Source organism: Rhinatrema bivittatum, chromosome 6, assembly GCF_901001135.1.
Source record: "Rhinatrema bivittatum chromosome 6, aRhiBiv1.1, whole genome shotgun sequence".
NCBI lineage: Eukaryota > Metazoa > Chordata > Amphibia > Gymnophiona > Rhinatrematidae > Rhinatrema > Rhinatrema bivittatum.
In genome coordinates this window covers 265,463,845-265,482,063 of record NC_042620.1, presented here as the reverse complement: position 1 = coordinate 265,482,063, position 18,219 = coordinate 265,463,845, and the positions used below count along the sequence as shown (strand labels likewise).

General features: G+C 43.7%; 1 protein-coding gene across 4 annotated transcripts in view; it reads left to right on the top strand.

Annotated features, from left to right (window-relative positions):
• The window catches only part of ENOX2 (ecto-NOX disulfide-thiol exchanger 2), a 292,330-nt gene that overhangs the window by 200,665 nt on the left and 73,446 nt on the right, over positions 1-18,219 (top strand). For all 4 annotated transcript variants that reach the window (XM_029607117.1, XM_029607116.1, XM_029607118.1 and 1 more), the window contains one exon: positions 5,020-5,134. In XM_029607117.1, the coding sequence (XP_029462977.1) occupies positions 5,020-5,134 (115 nt within the window). The remainder of the gene's footprint in view (positions 1-5,019; positions 5,135-18,219) is intronic.

The following is an 18,219-nucleotide window of genomic DNA, read 5'->3' as shown; positions in this document are numbered from 1 at the left end:
GACTCCGGTGGTAAAGTATAGTAGGATTGAAGCGTTTCAAAGAAGCCTGCTAAGGACTGTGTCAGGTCCCAAAAGGCTTTTGTAGTATGGGGTGGCATTGGGGGGCATTTCGCCAAGTGATCGGGATCATGTGTTGATTCTGAACTAAGAGGACTAGGATCCTTCTTTTCGTCCGACCGATCACTTTGCCCTTCTCCGTGGTGAAGTGTGGACTGTACACTCCGTGATCTGCAAGGAGACGGGGATGACGAAATCGGTATTACCACATGCGAAGTAGAGTGAGAGCCCCTGGATCGACTCCGGTAATGGGAGGAGGATGAAGATGAAGATATCTCCTTCCCGTGATGGGAGACATGGTGATGTTTGCGTGAGTGACCTTGGCCCCGTCTAGGAGAGGAAGAGGAGTCTGAATAGTGACGAAATCTCTTCCTCCTAGTGGAGGCTCTGCTGTCGCGAGATTCTCTGTCCGAGCGTGCCCTTCTGGACGTGTGGCTATCCGCTCATGGTGAAGGATGTGATGATGCTGAAGAGGGAGTTCTCTGCTGCCGTTTCAATGGCCTGTCCTGTGGCTCCTGCAACTTTTTAGGGGTCAGATGCTTGTTTTGCTCTGGTTCGTTTGAGATGGTCTGATCTCAATCCCTTATCTGGAGGGGAGCACGAGATGTCGGTATAAGTTCATTCAGTTCCGGTCTCGGCGGTCTCACAGGTTTGGGTTGCTTTGGCGCCCGATCCGGGGTTTTTGAGGGAGACCTAGACCGTAGTGTCGTGTCTGAGCATCTCACCGCCGGCTTCAACTCTCTCGGCCCCGATCCCAAGGACTTCGGCTTCGGATCAGACTTGTGTCGCGACGCCGGATGTGGAGTCAACGGCTCCGACTGTGTTGCCCCCGGCGCCGACTCCAATCTCTTCGGCGCCGCCTGTGACATCTTCGGCGCCAACTCCGATGTCTTTGGCGCTGATTCCGATCCCTTCGGCGCCGTTTTTGCTATTTTCCGCGCCGGCTCCGACTCCTTCGGTGCCAGATCCCTCTGCCTCGAGTCTCTTTTCGGCTCCGACTGCAGTCTCGGGTCCTCGGACTTCGGATCCCGAGGCAACGTCTTTGGCATCGGCTGCTGTGATAGCAGCAGGGCCTGTACTGGATTTTCTTTGGGCTTCGTTTGGGAACGGGGCTCAGACAATTTGAGAGGCCACTGTTTCCCGGAATGGACTCCCTTGATATGAGAACCAGGTCCCTGGTCTCCGCTGTCTTTGGGCTTTCTTTTCTTATCTAATGCCCTAGGGGATTGTGGGTCCCAAGAAGCCGCTCTCTTCTTTGAGACCAATGGCTTTGATTCCGGTCCTGGGGAAGAATGGGTCGTAGACGCCTTTTCTTCCAACGACAGCTCCAGCCAACGATAACTTCTGTGCCTGTGAGCTCTCGGGGACATTCTGTCACAATGTTCGCAATGAGATTGGATATGGTCGCGTCCCAGGCAGCGGTAGCAGCAAATGGACATGATCTTACCACAAGGACACGGCTTAAATCCAGACTGCTTCTTCGACATTTCGCCAACATTTTTTTTTTTTTGAGGAGAAAAGGGCTCTGCTTGCGCTCCCGCGCGCGGAAAAAACCAGACTGAGGAGAACCGATGACTCCTGCGCGGGAACCCACACGCAGCCGCAGAGGATCAAAAAGATCTACACTCTGCTATGAAGCTCCGCCTCCCGGGCCCTGATTGACAGTTCCCATACAGCATGGCTAATTCAGCCCTGCTATCGACGGGAAAAAAATCCATAAACTGCTATGATGATAATTAATAAGCAATAGTAGCTTGTGATTTATCTAATGTTTGGAAACTTGTCAGGTACATGTGACTTGGATTGGCCACTGTTGGAAACTGGATACTGGGCTTGATGGATCCTCGGTCTGACCCAGAATGGCATGTTCTTATGTTATGTTTTAATTAGAATTGGGACAGGTCGTGTGAAACAGCTCTTTGCAGAGAGAAATTATTTGCAGTTCATTTTTCAGGTTTATATGCTGCTTCAGGGGAAACATCAGAAGAAGACATTTTCTAGTTTCTAGAAGGGTTGGAGCGCCTAACATTACCAATAGAAATTACAGTTGCCCTTGTAGCTCTGATTAAAGGACTAGAAATATATAAGGCAACTAATTTATTATTATTGCAAAAAAATACAGGCCCAGTCAGATTTCTTTTGGATTTTTATAGTTTATTTCAGGGAAGGTTTGCACCAGTGTTAAACAAAAACAAACAAAAAAAACTTTATTTAATGTTATGGGATCCCTTAATATATTTTCAGGTACATTAACAGATAAGATTATCACAATTATACATAAAAAAGGTAAAGACCCCAATAATTGTGCCTCTCATAGACCTATGTCAGTATACTAGCAAAGGTAATACAGATTAGGTTAGAATAATTTTACTGATGATAAAGACTAATCTGTATTTTTAAAAGGCATATCTTCTGTTAATAGCACAAGAAGGTTAGTATACATTATTCATCTGGCTAAGCAATGTCATATTCCAGTTTTAGTCATTTCATTAGATATAGATAAGGTGTTTAAATGGATATCTTGGAGGTTTTTGCTTACAGTTTGAAAAAATATGGACTTCCTAATGTGTTTATATCATGAGCAAAGTTGCGATATAGTAATCCCAGGACCATGGTTATAACAAATGGGATAGAATCTTCTTTTCCTGTATACCAAGGGACAGGATAGAGGTGTCCCCTTTCGTGTTCGATTCAGCCCTTGAAATACTAGTGCATTTGGTGAGAGAAATGTCTGAGATAATGGACATGCCTTTGTTCCTTACAAATATATCTAGATCTGCTCCAGAGTTAATTAGAATTTTGGGAAAATACAGCAAACTGTCAGGGTATAAGATCAATTATACCAAATCATAAATATGATAGGTAGGCCCTAAATGTAAGATATGAGAGTGTTTGTCTAATTTTGATATTGTCAGATTGAGTTTCAGGTACTTAGAAATTGAGATAGCTAACATAAATGAGCTGTATAGTTTGAATTATCCTCCAGCATCGAAAAAATTTAAAGTAAACGTGGACAGATGGAATATGCTACCAATATCACTTCTAGGATGGGTTAATTGATCAAGATGGTAGTTTTCCGAAGTTACTATACTTGTTCTACCAAATTCCCAGCAGTATAGCTTACAGCTTCCCTGCAATTTACAGATCATATGTCATCATTTATGTGGAACAAAAAGGTACCATGAATCAGTATTGCCACGCTTCAATTATTCAGAGGTTGTAGGGGTTTAGAACTGCCAAACATATCTATATTCTCTATCTGCAAGGTTGGTAAGTTTGCATGGGTAGCTGGACTCCAATAAAGAGCAGGGAATGGAGCAAGCTAGAAAAATTTCAAACTAATGGGTATAGCTTAGCAGCAATACTACAGTATCCATCTGGTAGAAATAGTGAGGCCAGTATTCAAAGGCATTTAGCTGGATAATTTGTGAGTTATCTAGCTAAATGCCAAACTTTTCAGTACCTTAGCACTTATCTAGCTAAATCATTATCCAACTAAAATTTAGCTGAGTAATTTAGGGGCGTTCTAGGAGTATTTCGGGGGCATTCTGACATTATCCAAATACGTTTCTCTAAATTTAGCTGCCTCCAGGAGCAGGTCTAAAATTATCCAGGAATCTCTTCCCACACAACTTAAAGCTTAATGGACAATATTCAAAAAATATAACTGGTTAAGCTCTGACACATTTAAAAACAAAAAAACAACTTCTCCAGCCTAGCGGCCATGGCTCCTTTCCACCCTACTGTATGGCTTTCAAAATGGGGTCAGCAGAACTCATGCCTCCCAAGCTCTTCATAATGCTATGAAAAATTGTTCAACCGAAAGACCCGAAGAGGTAGACCAACTCTCCACCTCCTTAGCAATTCAAATGGTTCTCCCCACCCCAAGCTAACGCTATCCCTACCTTCTGGTGTGGCACCCCCCAAATGCAAAGGCCACTGGGGCTGCAGGACAAGCTACTGCTCCCAATGGCACAAGTCATTCCCTCTACAGCAATTCTGGTAGCTATCAGCGTTGCTATAGGAATAATACTCTTATAGCAGTACTAGGAGCTTACACTGCCAGCGTTGCCATCATGGCAATGATCACCACCCGGAGCAGTGTGTTTGTACCACAACCCCAGCGGCTCAGACTATTTTGAGGCTGGAGCGAGAAGTTTGGTGGTTGGAAGGGGAGAACTAACATTTCCAACAGTTAAGACTTGCCAGGTGGAGGCTGGGCCGCTATGTTTTTGAAAGATTTTGAGGGATTGAGGAGGCATAGGCTTGCCAGCCTTAACCTATAGACTACTTTGGTGTAGTGGGGGACATCAAGGCACCAGACCCAACTTGTTGACCACATTTGGGAGGGAGGGGGGCAGGAAATAGCACTGGCACACCAACCTAAACTAGCTTTTATTTATATATATATATATTTTTTTTACTTTGCACATTACTTATATTGTTACATTCTTTGAATATAGCCACATAAACTCAAAGTTTTCTGGGAACACATTTCTGGATAGTTTAAAGCTTACTCATTGCCACATATAGAGTTAGCTAAATAACTGATTTGGCTAACTCCAAATATCAGTGTTAGACGAATATGTTACCCGCTTAACTCATCCCTACCTTGCAACATCCCCAAAACTCCCCCAAGTTTTCCTGCTGTATTTTATCTGGTGAGATGATATATAAAAGTTGCCATTTTTTGGGATAATCCACAAATTATCCAGATAAGTGCATTTGAAAATTACCCTTCCTATTATGATTGCACATGTATGCAAACGTGCAATCACATTTCAACCTGTGTAAACTCTGACTTAGTTTTATACTGAAAATCAGTCTGCACAGAATCTCCTTACTACAGAATTATTTGCCCAACAAAGCTCTGCAAGTTCTGAGCTATTTCTTATTTTTCTTCTTATGTAATTGTATTGCAAAATTGCTATTTATTTTAATAAATTTCTTTTTGAACCATAGGAGATTCGTAATGTTCATAGTGAAGAGCTGATGGATATTCGGAAAGAAGAAGAGATGGAGATGTCTGATGAGGAAACTGAAGATCCTGCAGAGACCAAAGAAGCTGAAGAATCAGGTAAATCTTTTTGCAGTGTTTCTGAAGAGATGCTTGCTCCTGAAAGCACATCTGAGGAAGGAGGATTGGGGCTCCTAGGCTTCCTGTAATAGTGGGAATTCCAAAACTTGTTTAAAGTAGGTGCCTGTTTTATTTATTTAGTCACATTTATAATTTGCTCAACATCAAAGATGCTTTGAGCAAGGAACAATAATATAAAAAACAAAATGTAAAAAGCCAATCTGTGGCTTTTTCATATACAGACTGTTGTCTTTGCCTGCGTGTCCCCATGGCAAACTGAGCAAAACTGCAGAGGACAGAAAGGAGGGGCTAGAGCAAGGAGTGACTGTTGGGAGTGTTGAGAGTATGAATATTCGGGTTAGCATAAGGAGGAACTGAATGCTGAAGGGAGGTGAGGAGGGGCTTGAATGCTGGTAGTAGCATAAAGAGTTGCTGAATGATGAGAAGAGGTAAGGGGGTGGGGAGTAAATGATATCTCCCTCCCCTGCTCCCTGAAGTCAGTAATACAAACTAGAGTGTCTGGCAGTCTATTCCTACCCACGGTCAATGCTGCCATGTGTTCTGCAGTAGGTGTGAAGGAACGAGGGCTTGGGTGGGGAGGAGGGGATAGAGGGAGAAAGAGAGGGCCAGCATAGGGGGAGAGGGGTGTGAGAAAGAAAGCCAGAGATGGTATTGCGGGGTGAAAGATCCAGAAATGATGTCTGGATGGGGTTAGAAAAAAGGTGGTGATGAAGGATGTGTGTGTGAGAGAGTTAGAGATGGTGAAGGGGGGCGCACGGGTGACAAAAAGCCATAGGTGGTGGTGTGGGAAGGAAGGAAACGGCGCCTGAGGTGGTGAAAGGAGATAAGAAAGATAAAAGAGCCAGAAATGGAGGCCAGGGAGAGAAATGGTAATTGGGAGGGAAATAGTTTGAGAGAGAGCGATACAGAAGGGTGATGATGGGGTTTGTATGAGATATCCAGAAGAGGAGATGGCGAGTGGTGTATACAAGCGAGCCAGAGTGGTATATTCCACCCTACATAGTTCATAGACCAAGAGAAGTATTGCAGAAAACCAAATATAAAAAATAAAATAATCTAACAATACACTTAACAGATAACATCTAAAAATTAACTAAACAAAATAAAAACCAATAGCCCAATCTGTCACTTCTCCCCTACTACCACTATGATTACCTTTCTTCCAATTGATTGAAAAACCAAGTTCTCTGGATTTTTGGGAATATCCCATAGTCTGAAAGGTTTTTGAGTTACTGGAAGAGTATTCCATAATAAAGAAGCCACTCCCAAAACACAACATGATCTAGTCCTAGCTTTGGTAATGTCCTTAGTTGATGGAATTTCTAACCTAAGCTCATGGGAAGAGTGTAAATCCTTGCCTGAAATGTATTGCTTAACCTTATCTGCTAAATAAGTAGATAAGGTTAAGCAATACAATACAATCCAGAACCTATGCTCATGTTTTTACTCATCAATAAGAAATTTCTCCCTCCTCCCCCCCTCCACGAACAACCTTCCTTCCCCCTCCCCCCCATTAGCAAACCTCCCTCCCCATGTGCTAGTCTCGCTTTAATAGTGCATACTGCTACTGTTCCTAGTTATGTTATATTATATTATCCAAGTTGTTCACTCCCTTGTTCATTGTAAGACATATGTTATCATTGTTTTCTACTTGTTATAATGTAAACCGGAGTGATAAGTAATTCTGTTACCTGAACTTCGGTTTAAAAAAAAGTTATAAATAAATAAAAATAAATAAGAGGGACCAACCCCAGACAGTGCACACAAAAAATATTAAAATGTATAACTGAATTCTAACAGAGATAGGCAGCCAATTTAATGAGACAGTAAAGAGGTAGAGCTAGAAAGAGAGGGAGGGGTGGAGTTGGGATGGAGGATAGAGGACAATGAGGGCAGGAGAATACTGGTGCTGGACATAGGGTGGGGAAGGAGGCAGAGCGGTAGGGACGGGGGTAGAGGTAAAAAAGAGAGGGTTAGGTAGAATACTAGTGATGGATAAAAGGTGAAGAGAGAGGGGGCAAGTAGCACAAGGAAATGTTATGCTGGGTCTGCCATGCCCCTGTCATTGTTCTTGTCAGGGGTGGGATGTTATATTGGGAGTGTTATGTGGGGGTAAGATGGGGAAATTGAGAGAGAGACATTGGACAGAGCATGAGAAGAGAAAATGAGGGAAATGCTGATCAGAGACTGGTGGGGACAGGGATGGGGATTGATAGCAATATTTGTGGGGAAAGGGTGTGGGTGATGAGAGACTGGTAGGAGTAGGAATAAGGAGAAGAAATTGAGAGAAGGAGACTGGCAGAGATAGGATAGGTTTGAGACAGGGAAGCTGGTAGGATTGAGGGAGACTGTGGTGGACACAGGGTGGAGGGGTTGAGACAGAGACTGCTGGGAAGATTGAGACATACTAGTGAGAACAGGATGGGGGAATAGAGAGAGACTGGTGAGGGCAAGGTGAGAGGATTGCGAGAGCGCTAGATGGTATGGATAGGGCGGAAGGTCCAAGAGAAAATGGCAGTCATAAGTTGGAGAGATTGAGAGAGAGTCTGGTGGGCAGATTGAGAAAGACTGGTATGGACTGGGTGAGTGGACTGAGGGAAAAAGATACATGAGGAGAAGAGGGGACTTCCCTCCCCCCACTCTTAAAAATGTGAGGCTGTTTGGTACTGTGCATTCTGCTTCCTTGACTCTCAGCCCAAAATATTGGCCACCCCTGTGATAACTTATGACAAAATCATATCTGTTAGTTTCCAGGCATCTTTTACATCCACAGGCAAAGGTATTTGTAGAATCTTTGTTAGCTTTCAGGGTTTCCTTTTAGCATCTGTTAGGTGATGCTTAATGTATAACATCTCTAAATATTCTCAGAGTTTTGCATCATGGGTTTTGAACAATCTGCACCTGGAATGGAGTTAGAGTGATTTGAAGAGAACTTGCTTCCTCTTTCAGGTCTACAGGCAAATTCACATTTTTCACATCACACTATAAACTACCATCATCTTTATTAAATTTGTCAACACATTCTCATAGGTTGTAGTAGGAAGTGGCTTCTCATTAGAGCCTTTTATTGACCTGGAATAAAGGTTTCCTGACAGTTGTCAGACTAGTACAGTGTTGCTGATCTAATCCATGCTTCTCTGTGCCAGTTCTCTTGTGTTTTGTGGAGATCCTTATTTGGAGTGAATGATAACTAATGATGCACTTCAGTATGGTAGTTTTATGGGCTCTGGTTTGTTTGTTTTGGAGGGTTTTTTGAACTGGCAGTTTCCTCCTGCACCTTCATGTTTCCAGCTCAGTTGGAACCAGGGCTGGAATCTGGTGCTATGAGCCTTCATTCACAACTACCCAGGGATATTTCTATTGTTTTATAAACTTTCATAACTGAAAAAATCCAGTCTTTGCAGTGACAGTTGTCTGCTGGGGACCATGCATCAGAGCTCCTCCTAGAACATTGTAATCAAAGGCTCTAAAATCGGCCATTAGGTTTCAGCAATGCACAATGACTGATTCCCTCCAGCCCAGGGGTTGTGAACATTGCCTGCCTATCCCCAGCCCCAGCTGACTTAGAAGCAAAATAATAATAGTAATAATTTTGTATTTATTATTCCGTTTTTTGTGACTCTTCAAAGTGGATTACATTCAAGCACTGTAGGTCCCTATCCCCAGAAGGCTAACAATCTAAAAGAAAAATGTTCAAAAAGAACTCAGCATGGCCCTATATACACATATATGGTCACATGGAGAACTACAGTATTTTATAATTTGTGCGTATTAGGTATGCGTAGGTTAGAAAATATAAATATGTCCACCCCCCCAACATATATGCATATATATGCTTACACGCAAATACCTGCAATGTATTGAAAGCAATGTATCTAACGCACATACTTATCCTATTTATTTTATAAATATATGCATGTATATTTTAAATGTGAAAAAAAAGAGTTGCATAAAACCCTGATTTATGTGCATAGGTTGGTATATTTTAAAACGTGCAGGCATAATTGATACCAGCTTTCTGATTCCTCCACCAGTTCACCCTGTACTTTTTCATGTCATTGAGACCCTCCTAGTTCTTCAACTTCAACTCCCTCCAGTTCACCCAGACCTCCCACCCAACCAATAATTGACAACAGATCCGTCTGATATCAATTGTGTGAGATAATTAACAGGTGAAAAATTGTGTGAATAAATTACTACATATATCCATGTAAGTCTCTTATAAAATAGCAACTTGTGTGCACAAATCTTGGCCCTACTCTGGCACACCCCTAGACTGCCCTTTTTTTATGCGCGTACGAAAGCAAAAATACATATATATATTTGACGTTTATAAAATAAAGTAGGGGGTAATGCAGGCTGCTTATCTGCATATATAGAAGCAAAAACTCACAGTAAAAACTTCTTAAAATATATCCGAAGCAGAAAGCCTTCAAGGGAGTCAGTTGGACCATTAGATGATCGAGGGGTTAAAGGGGCACTTAGAGAAGGTAAGGCAATCGCGGAAAGATTAAACAATTTCTTTGCTTCGGTGTTTACTGAAGAGGATGTTGGGGAGATAACCATTCGATTCAGATGGACTGAACCAAATCACAGTGAACCTAGAAGATGTGGTAGGCCTGATTGACAAACTGAAGAGTAGTAAATCACCTGGACCGGATGGTATATACCCCAGGGTTCTGAGGGAACTAAAAAATGAAATTTCAGATCTATTTGTAAAAATCTGTAACCTATCATTAAAATCATCCATTATACCTGAAGACTGGAGGGTGGCTAATGTATCCCCAATATTTTAAAAGGGCTCCATGGGCGACCTGGGAAACTACAGACCAGTTAGCCTGACTTCAGTGCAGGAAAAATAGTGAAAGTGTTCTAAATATCAAAATCACAGAATATAAAGAAAGATGTGGTTTAAAGGAACAAAGTCAGCATGGCTTTACTCAAAGCAAGTCTTGCCTCACAAATCTGCTTCACTTTTTTGAGTGGGTTAATAAACATGTAGATAAAGTTGAACCGATAGATGAAGTGTGTTTGGATTTTTAGAAGGCATTTGACAAAGTTCCTCATGAGAGGCTTCTAGAAAAAGTAAAAAGTCATGGGATAGGTAGCAATGTCCTTTCGTGGATTACAAACTGGCTAAACGACAGGAAACAGAGTAGGATTAAATGGACAATTTTCTCAGTGGAAGGGAGTGGGCAGTGGAGTGCCTCAGGGATCTATACTGGGACACATGCTTTTCAATATATTTATAAATGATCTGGAAAGGAATACGATGAGTGAGGTAATCAAATTTGCAGATGATACAAAATTATTCAGAGTAATTAAATCACAAGCGGATTGTGATAAATTGCAGGAAGACCTTGTGAAACTGGAAAGTTGGGCATCAAAATGGCAGATGAAATTTAATGTAGATAAGTGCAAGGTGATGCATATAGGGAAAAATAACCCATGCTATAGTTACACAATGTTAGGTTCCATATTAGGAGCTACCATCCAAGAAAGAGATCTAGACGTCATAGTAGATAACACATTGAAATCGTCGGTTCAGTGTGCTCCGGCAGTCAAAAAAGCAAACAGAATGTTGGGAATTATTAGAAAGGAAATGGTTAATAAAATGGAAAATGTCATAATGCCTCTGTATCTCTCCATGGTGAATACTGTGTACAATTCTGGTCGCTGCATCTCAAAAAGATATAGTTGCGATGGAGAAGGTGCAGAGAAGGGCGACCAAAATGATAAAGGGGATGGAACAGCTCCCCTATGAGGAAAGACTAAAGAGGTTAGGACTTTTCAGCTTGGAGAAGAGACGGCTGAGGGGGGGAAATGATAGAGGTGTTTAAAATCATGAGAGGTCTAGAATGGGTAAATGTGAATCGGTTATTTACTCTTTCAGATAATATAAGGACTAGGGGGCACTCCATGAAGTTAGCATGTAGCACATTTAAAACTAATCGAAGAAAATTCTTTTTCACTTAACACACAATTAAACTCTGGAATTTGTTGCCAGAGGATGTGGTTAGTGCAGTTCGTGTAGCTGGGTTTAAAAAAGGATTGGATAAGTTCTTGGAGGAGAAGTTCATTACCTGCTATTAATTAAGTTGACATAAAATAGCCACTGCTAGTACTAGCATCAGCAGCATGGGATATACTTAGTTTTTGGGTACTTGCAGATTTTTATGGCCAGAATGGCCACTGTTGGAAACAGGATGCTGGGCTTGATGGACCCTTGATCTGACTCAGTATGGCATGTTCTTATGTTATGTTCTTATATGCTAATTTGTATGTGTAACTCTTTGAAAAGTCACCCTTTTGAACCTGAGGCAATGGAAGGTGAAATGACTTGCCTAAGATCACAAGAATTGTCAACAAGATTTGAACCCTGGCTTCCCTGGGTTGTAGACTGCTGTTCTAACCATTAAACTATTCCTTCACTCAACCTGAGCTGGAAGTCATACCTAGATCTTTCGGTATAGTAATACATAGCACTGGCATCAAACCATTGGGCCAGCCTACGGGCTCTGTTTATGAATACATTCCTGCTTTCAGTTCCTCATCTTAAACACATCCAGTTACTCATGTACAGTAATATCCAGTGTCCAAATCCTGATCTTTTGTAGTGTAAAACTGTTTCCATAATTTCATGCCAGTGTGATTTTACTCTGAACTCCTATCAGATTCATTGTGGATCGTTTCCAAACAATGATTCCTCATTTCTTTATGTATCACTATAAATTCCATTGTTTCATTCTATAAACTTTGGATTTCACATTTTCATCTTGCATTTACACTCTAACTTTGTAAGCTGGAGCCCCTAGGGGACCATCCCCCCCCCCCCCCCCCCCATCCCAGGCCACACCTTATTGGATCAGAAATGAAGAGCAAACGATAATGGAATCATGTAAGGTTTATTATACAAGTTCATCACATTCATTTCTTTCCTTGTAAAGCTGATCAGCTAATCCTGAACAGAAATAGCTATCCCCCATCTAAGATCTATATTACCTCATATTTAGTTGTACCATAAATCTTTGGCCAATTGAAAAAGTCTTTAGCAGAAAGTGCCTCTTTGCTGCTGGAACCCTCTGCAGTGTCTTCAGTTCTCAGGACTTCCTATTGCGATCTTCTTGGTTTGAGCTGCCATACTGGTGGTTTTATGCAAGATCATTGTGGGCAGAGCTTAGCATAGTTTGCCATCATTGGTATCTAGTTCGTGATTGGCTACCCTTTGGTTGCTAAGCAGCTTTGGCCAGTTCATGGATTCTTATCGCCACACCTTCTAGATATGTAATTGGCTTGTCTGACTCCAGGGGACATCTGACTATACCAGAATGCATTGTCGAGCTCTGATTAGCTCAGTTCATCACTAGACCTTATAATGTCATCATGACCTTTTAAGCAAAAGTACTTTTCCAGGCGTTGTTCTGAATTTGATTTGACAGCCTCCTGTCCAGCTCACATTCTGTTCAAGTTTGGATAACATTCTGACACAATTAAATTTACATCTGTCTGTGTTCTCCCCCTCCACCCAATTATTTGTGGTCTTGTAATTTTGTGCTCCACCCAATAGAACAGAAAATTTCTAATTACACAGAAACAGCACAAAACACAGAAGAAAGATTCTAAACTAAGTTTAAAGCAAAGAAAAACTGCCTTTCTAGTCTATGAAAAAAATCTATTTTTATATAAAATAACTAAACGTCACCTCTACTAACCATTTATAGTTTTACCATGCTCTTCTTATATCTCACAGTTATATTTATTTTAGTGTTTCACCACTGAGTCTTTGGTCCCATTGTGTTTGCCTTCCTATCCAGTTGGAAATGAACTAATGTCTTCTAGATCATCATAGTTGCAAGTAACTGGTTCTAGAAATTGTTTTTGCTCTTTGTGCATCACAATAACAGTATTTTCTCCGAGGACAGGCAGGATACAAAGTCCTCACAAATGGATGACATCATCCAATGATCCCATGCAGACCTGGGCAAGTAAAGTTTGTTAAATAGCTTTTAGAAGCTTTTAACATGTACCCCCTGGACCCAGTGACCAAGGAGCTGTTAGCGTGCCCCAAAGTGGACGCCATAGTTGCGCAGTCGCTAAGCGCACCACCATACCAGTAGAGGGAGGGGCGGCCCTCAAGGAAGCACATGATCGGCGCCTGGAACAAGCCTTTGAGGTGGCAGCCATGTCCCTTCAAATTACGACCTGCTGCACCGTGGTGACACGTTCCTGTTTATCTCAAGCCAGGAACAACACACCGGGAGAAGACATGGAATCAGCTCTCTCCTTCCTCTGCCTCCGATCTGGTACGCACAGCAGCCAAGGGAGTGTCATCCTCAGTGGCAGCCAAGAGACAACTCTGGCTGCGAAATTGGTCGGCCGACGCCTCCTCCAAGACATGCCTTACAAGAATGCCCTTCAAAGGTTCCCTCCTGTTCGGCAGCGAACTGGAGAAATTGGCTAACAAATGGGGCGACTCTCCATTACCTCGTCTGCCAGAAGACAAGTCAAAGAGAAACCAGCGCCCCTTTCCCAGGCCATCCAGAGGCAGAAGCTCACAGCGCTTCAACCCTTACAGGAATACCTATCAAGCACCTCGTCCTCCGGCCAGAAACCAGTCCTTTCGGAACAGGCACAGCAAGAGGGGAACCGGCTCGGGTTCAGGTCCCAGCCGCACCCCACAATGAGAATCAGCCGACCCATCCAAGGGAAGAAGCCATAGGGGGCAGACTAACCCTATTCTACCGCAGATGGGTCGAGATAACTTTGGACAAGTGGGTCCTAGCCATCATCCGAGAAGGGTACTACCTAGACTTCCTTCGGACCCCTCCGGACAAGTTCATGGAATCTCCCTGCCACGACCCCCACAAAAGGACGGCAGTGGAGGCTACGCTGACCAGACTCCTCACCCTACAGGCCATAACCCCAGTGCCTTCACGGGAGATAAATGAAACCTGACAGGACGGAACCAGAAGCCAATAGATATCCTTAGAAATAGCCCCCTGATGTCCTGGGCGGAAGCAAATCTCCATGACATCTCCGCCGTCCACATCGCCGGGAAAGACAACACCACAGCAGACTTCCTCAGCAGAGAAAGCCTAAACCCGGGAGAATGGAAGCTGTCCTCCACAGCCTTCAAGATGATAGTGGATCGGTGGGGGACTCCGGAAATGGACCTACTGGCGAACAGATCCAACACTCAAGTACCCAGATACTTCAGTCGCAGGCGAGACCCACAGTCACAAGGGATCGACGCCCTGGTACAGATCTGACCACTGGGGACCCTGCTATACGCCTTCCCCCCATGGCCCCTGCTGGGCGCAATCATTCACAAGATTCGGTGACACAGAGGTCTAGTCCTTCTGGTGGCCCCTGACTGGCCAAGAAGACCCTGGTACGCAGACATGAGAAGACTACTGGCAGGGGATCCTCTACCCCTGCCCCCACACAGGGACCTACTACAACAAGGCCCCATCCTCCATGAGGATCCAGCTCAATTCTATCTTACGGTCTGGCCATTGAGAGGGCCCGACTGAGGAAGAGGGGATACTCTGGGTCAGTAATAGATACCCTCCTCCGAGCACGCAAGTTGTCCACATCTCTAACGTACGTAAGGATCTGGAGAGTATTTGAAGCCTGGTGCAAAGATCACAGCACCAAACCACATTCCGCTAAAGTTCCCATAATTTTGGAGTTCTTACAGAATGGACTTCAGAAGGGACTGTCCCTCAACTCAATCAAGGTTCAGGTGGCAGCCCTGGCATGCTACGGTCCCAGGAGCGAGGGCAACAGCATTGCCACGCACCCAGATGTTTCATGCTTCCTGAAAGGGGTCAAACACATTCGCCCCCCTCTGAAGTGGCCAGTGTCTCTGTGGAACCTCAACCTAGTTTTGGAATTCCTAGCGGGACCCGCCTTCAGACCCCTCCGAGGCCTATCTCTCCGTCTACAAACCCTTAAGATGGTGTTCTTGCTGGCCATATGCTCGGCCCCCCGCATCTCAGAGCTACAAGCGCTGTCCTGCCGTGATCCATTCCTCAGAATCACCCCAGGGATCATCCATCTATGCACGGTTCCCTCCTTCCTACCCAAAATAGTCTCACACTTCCACCTCAACCAAACCATATCATTACCAACCATGGAAGGTTTGAAGAAGTCGGAAGAAGGTTGATCCCTGCGCCATCTCGACATCGGCAGATTGCTATCCAGGTACCTGGAAATGTCGGAACCAGTACAAAAGACGGACCATCTGTTCGTCCTTCACAGCGGGAAGAAGCAAGGGGAAGCGGCCTCATGGGCAACCATTGCCCGCTGGATCAAAGAAGTCATCAAGGCGGCCTATGTAGAAGCGGGAAAACCACCACCTCTACAGGTCAAGGCCCACTCTACCAGAGCCCAGGCGGTCTCCTGGGCAGAAACTAGATTACTGTCGCCTGCCGAGATCTGCAGAGCGGCAACTTGGTCCTCCATCCATACCTTCTCCAGATTCTACCGTCTGGATGTTCAGGCACGGGAGGACACAGCATTTGCAAGAGCTATCCTAATCGGACCTCGGGCAGCCTCCCACCCAGTTCGGGAGTAGCTTTTATACATCCCATTGGTCCTGAGTCCATCTGCTACACGCTAGGAAATGGAGCAATTACTTACCTGATAATTTCCTTTTCCTTAGTGTAGACAGATGGACTCAGCAGCCCACCATCGGCTGCCGTTATACATGGTTGTTCATCAAATCAAGGTAAGCCATGTTTTTCCTTACATAGGGCATCCACCTGCTGGGTGTCGACGCTTTCCGGTTGAAGATACTGGCGGTTTCCAGCTATAGCCAATCAACCAGTTCAATTAATCAAATTTTAACGTTGCACCTAAATTATCAGAGTTAAACTCATTAAGTTAACCAATCACACATATATCCATACTGCTTTGCAAGGAAGAATACTGATCTGCTGCACTTCCTGCAGGGGTATATGTACTAGGTGCTGACGTCAGATTGAAATCTGATCCGTCTCCAACTGCTAGCACGAGTACACTATACCCATTGGTCCTGAGTCCATCTGTCTACACTAAGGAAAAGGAAATTATCAGGTAAGTAATTTCTCCATTTCTCCTTTTTAAAATTAGTGCCAGCAGCCTGGTTCCACTCTGGTTAAGGTGGAGCCCATCCCTTCGGAAGAGACACCCCCTTCCCTAAAATAGTTTTTTTCCATAGCAAGAGAAATCAGCCATACGAATCCCACCCATAGAGCTGAAGAGAGACTTGTGCGGTGGTGACTGCGTGGGAACCGCTGTGCATGCTCAGGAAGACCACCTCATTTTTTTCTGAGATCTGAGAGAGCTATTTGTATCAGTGCCATCAGATGATATCACCTACTTGTGTAACTGATTTGTCCTTCTGTCTATGGGTAACCTGTTACTGGCAAGCAACTTTGCTTTACCTGTTTACTGGGTGAGTGATTTTCAGACAGTAGATTTCCATGGGAAAAACCCTGAGGGAGAGTAATTTTCAAAGTCATTTCTCCAGGTAAAGCAGTGCTTTACCCATGGAAACAGGCTTTTTTAAAATTGCCCTCCCTGTGTGCAGATACACTTAAGCATAGTGCCACTATATACGTAACCTTACCCAGAGTGAGAAGAGGTGTTCCTGGGAGCGGGGTTGAGGAGGTTCTTGCACTTGCTTGCATATTTTTGAATATTCGAAAGTATGCACCTATTTTTTCTCAGGAAAACTCCCCACAAAAATTAGTAGATATAAATGTGTGCAGTTAGTTATCCTGAAATAATTTTCAACGTGAAAGTGCACGTGTACTTTCATTCTGAAAACTGAGGCATCATCCTTGTGTACTATTCACCTGCAGACTTTGCATCAATGCAAGCAATTAGAAATGTATTCCCTAAGGGCCGGATTTTAAAAGCTCTTGGCGCGTAAATCCAGTGGATTTACGTGCATAGTGTCTTACGCGGCAGGCCTATTTTCAAAAGGCCTGGCGACAGGCGTAAAGTCTCGGGACGCGTCTAAGTCCCGGGACTTTACTAAACGGACGGTCCGGGGTGGGGTCAGAGACCTCTGACACAGCGCTGAAGTAAGTTTTGAAATAAATGGAAAAAAAAAGAAAAAGGTAGGGGGGAAAGGGCGGGGGAGGTAGGGGAAGAGAAGGTGGGATGGGGGTAGGGAAGTTACCTCCGAGGCTGCTCCGATTTTGGAGCGGCCTGGGAGGGAATGGGAGAAATCTACCCCTAAATGTATGGCAAAACATATTGCCACATTCTTTGTACTTTTGCCAAAGATTAGATATTTGACCTTTGACCACCCCTATTTTTTTTATTCAGGTCTTGGGCAACTTGCTTACAATGCTGCTGATCTCTTTCACATCTTAATATCAGTTCTAGCCCTTTCAGTCATCTGGCCATTCCACTACTTAAATGTGGTTTATGGCAAGCATCATAGGAGCTATACCTAAAATGCAGTTTAAAATTTGGAAAAGTAGTTTTCTGTTTTGGAGTAAGGGCAAAATACATGCCATATAGTACACATGGACATTTGAAAATGCAATCTCTGCATGTTCTTTGGCTCCCTGGCCTGTCCCTGCCTCCTTGTTATGCAGGTGAAAGTACACACCCTGTGACCAACATACCTACTTTATCTGCATTGGGAGAAAGAAGACAATAATCAACTCATGTTCACCCTCATAAAAAACTTTGTTTATTGCTTCCATGGTCTTTAGATTACCCTGTTACAGCATTTTTCAGGATCTGTAGAATCATCCCTTATATACTTTTTATCTTGCATGGTCTGTACCTCATCTCAGTTCAGTATCCTGCATCTAACAGAATCTTTACATTTAACCTGTACAGTATCTTTCATCTTACTGCAGGGACTCATATTCATCACAAAATTTATTTACATGTCCCAGCCTTTTTTGGGAGAGGTTTTCAGGTAAGAAATCTAGGAGGGGTAAGAGTTTGTTTTGAGAGAGGTTTGGGGAGAGGCATCATGGGTGCCGGCCTGCTCCAGAGAGCTTGTCTTTCCATGCCGCTACAGTGGACATATTCCTTTGGGGGGTTTTTTATTC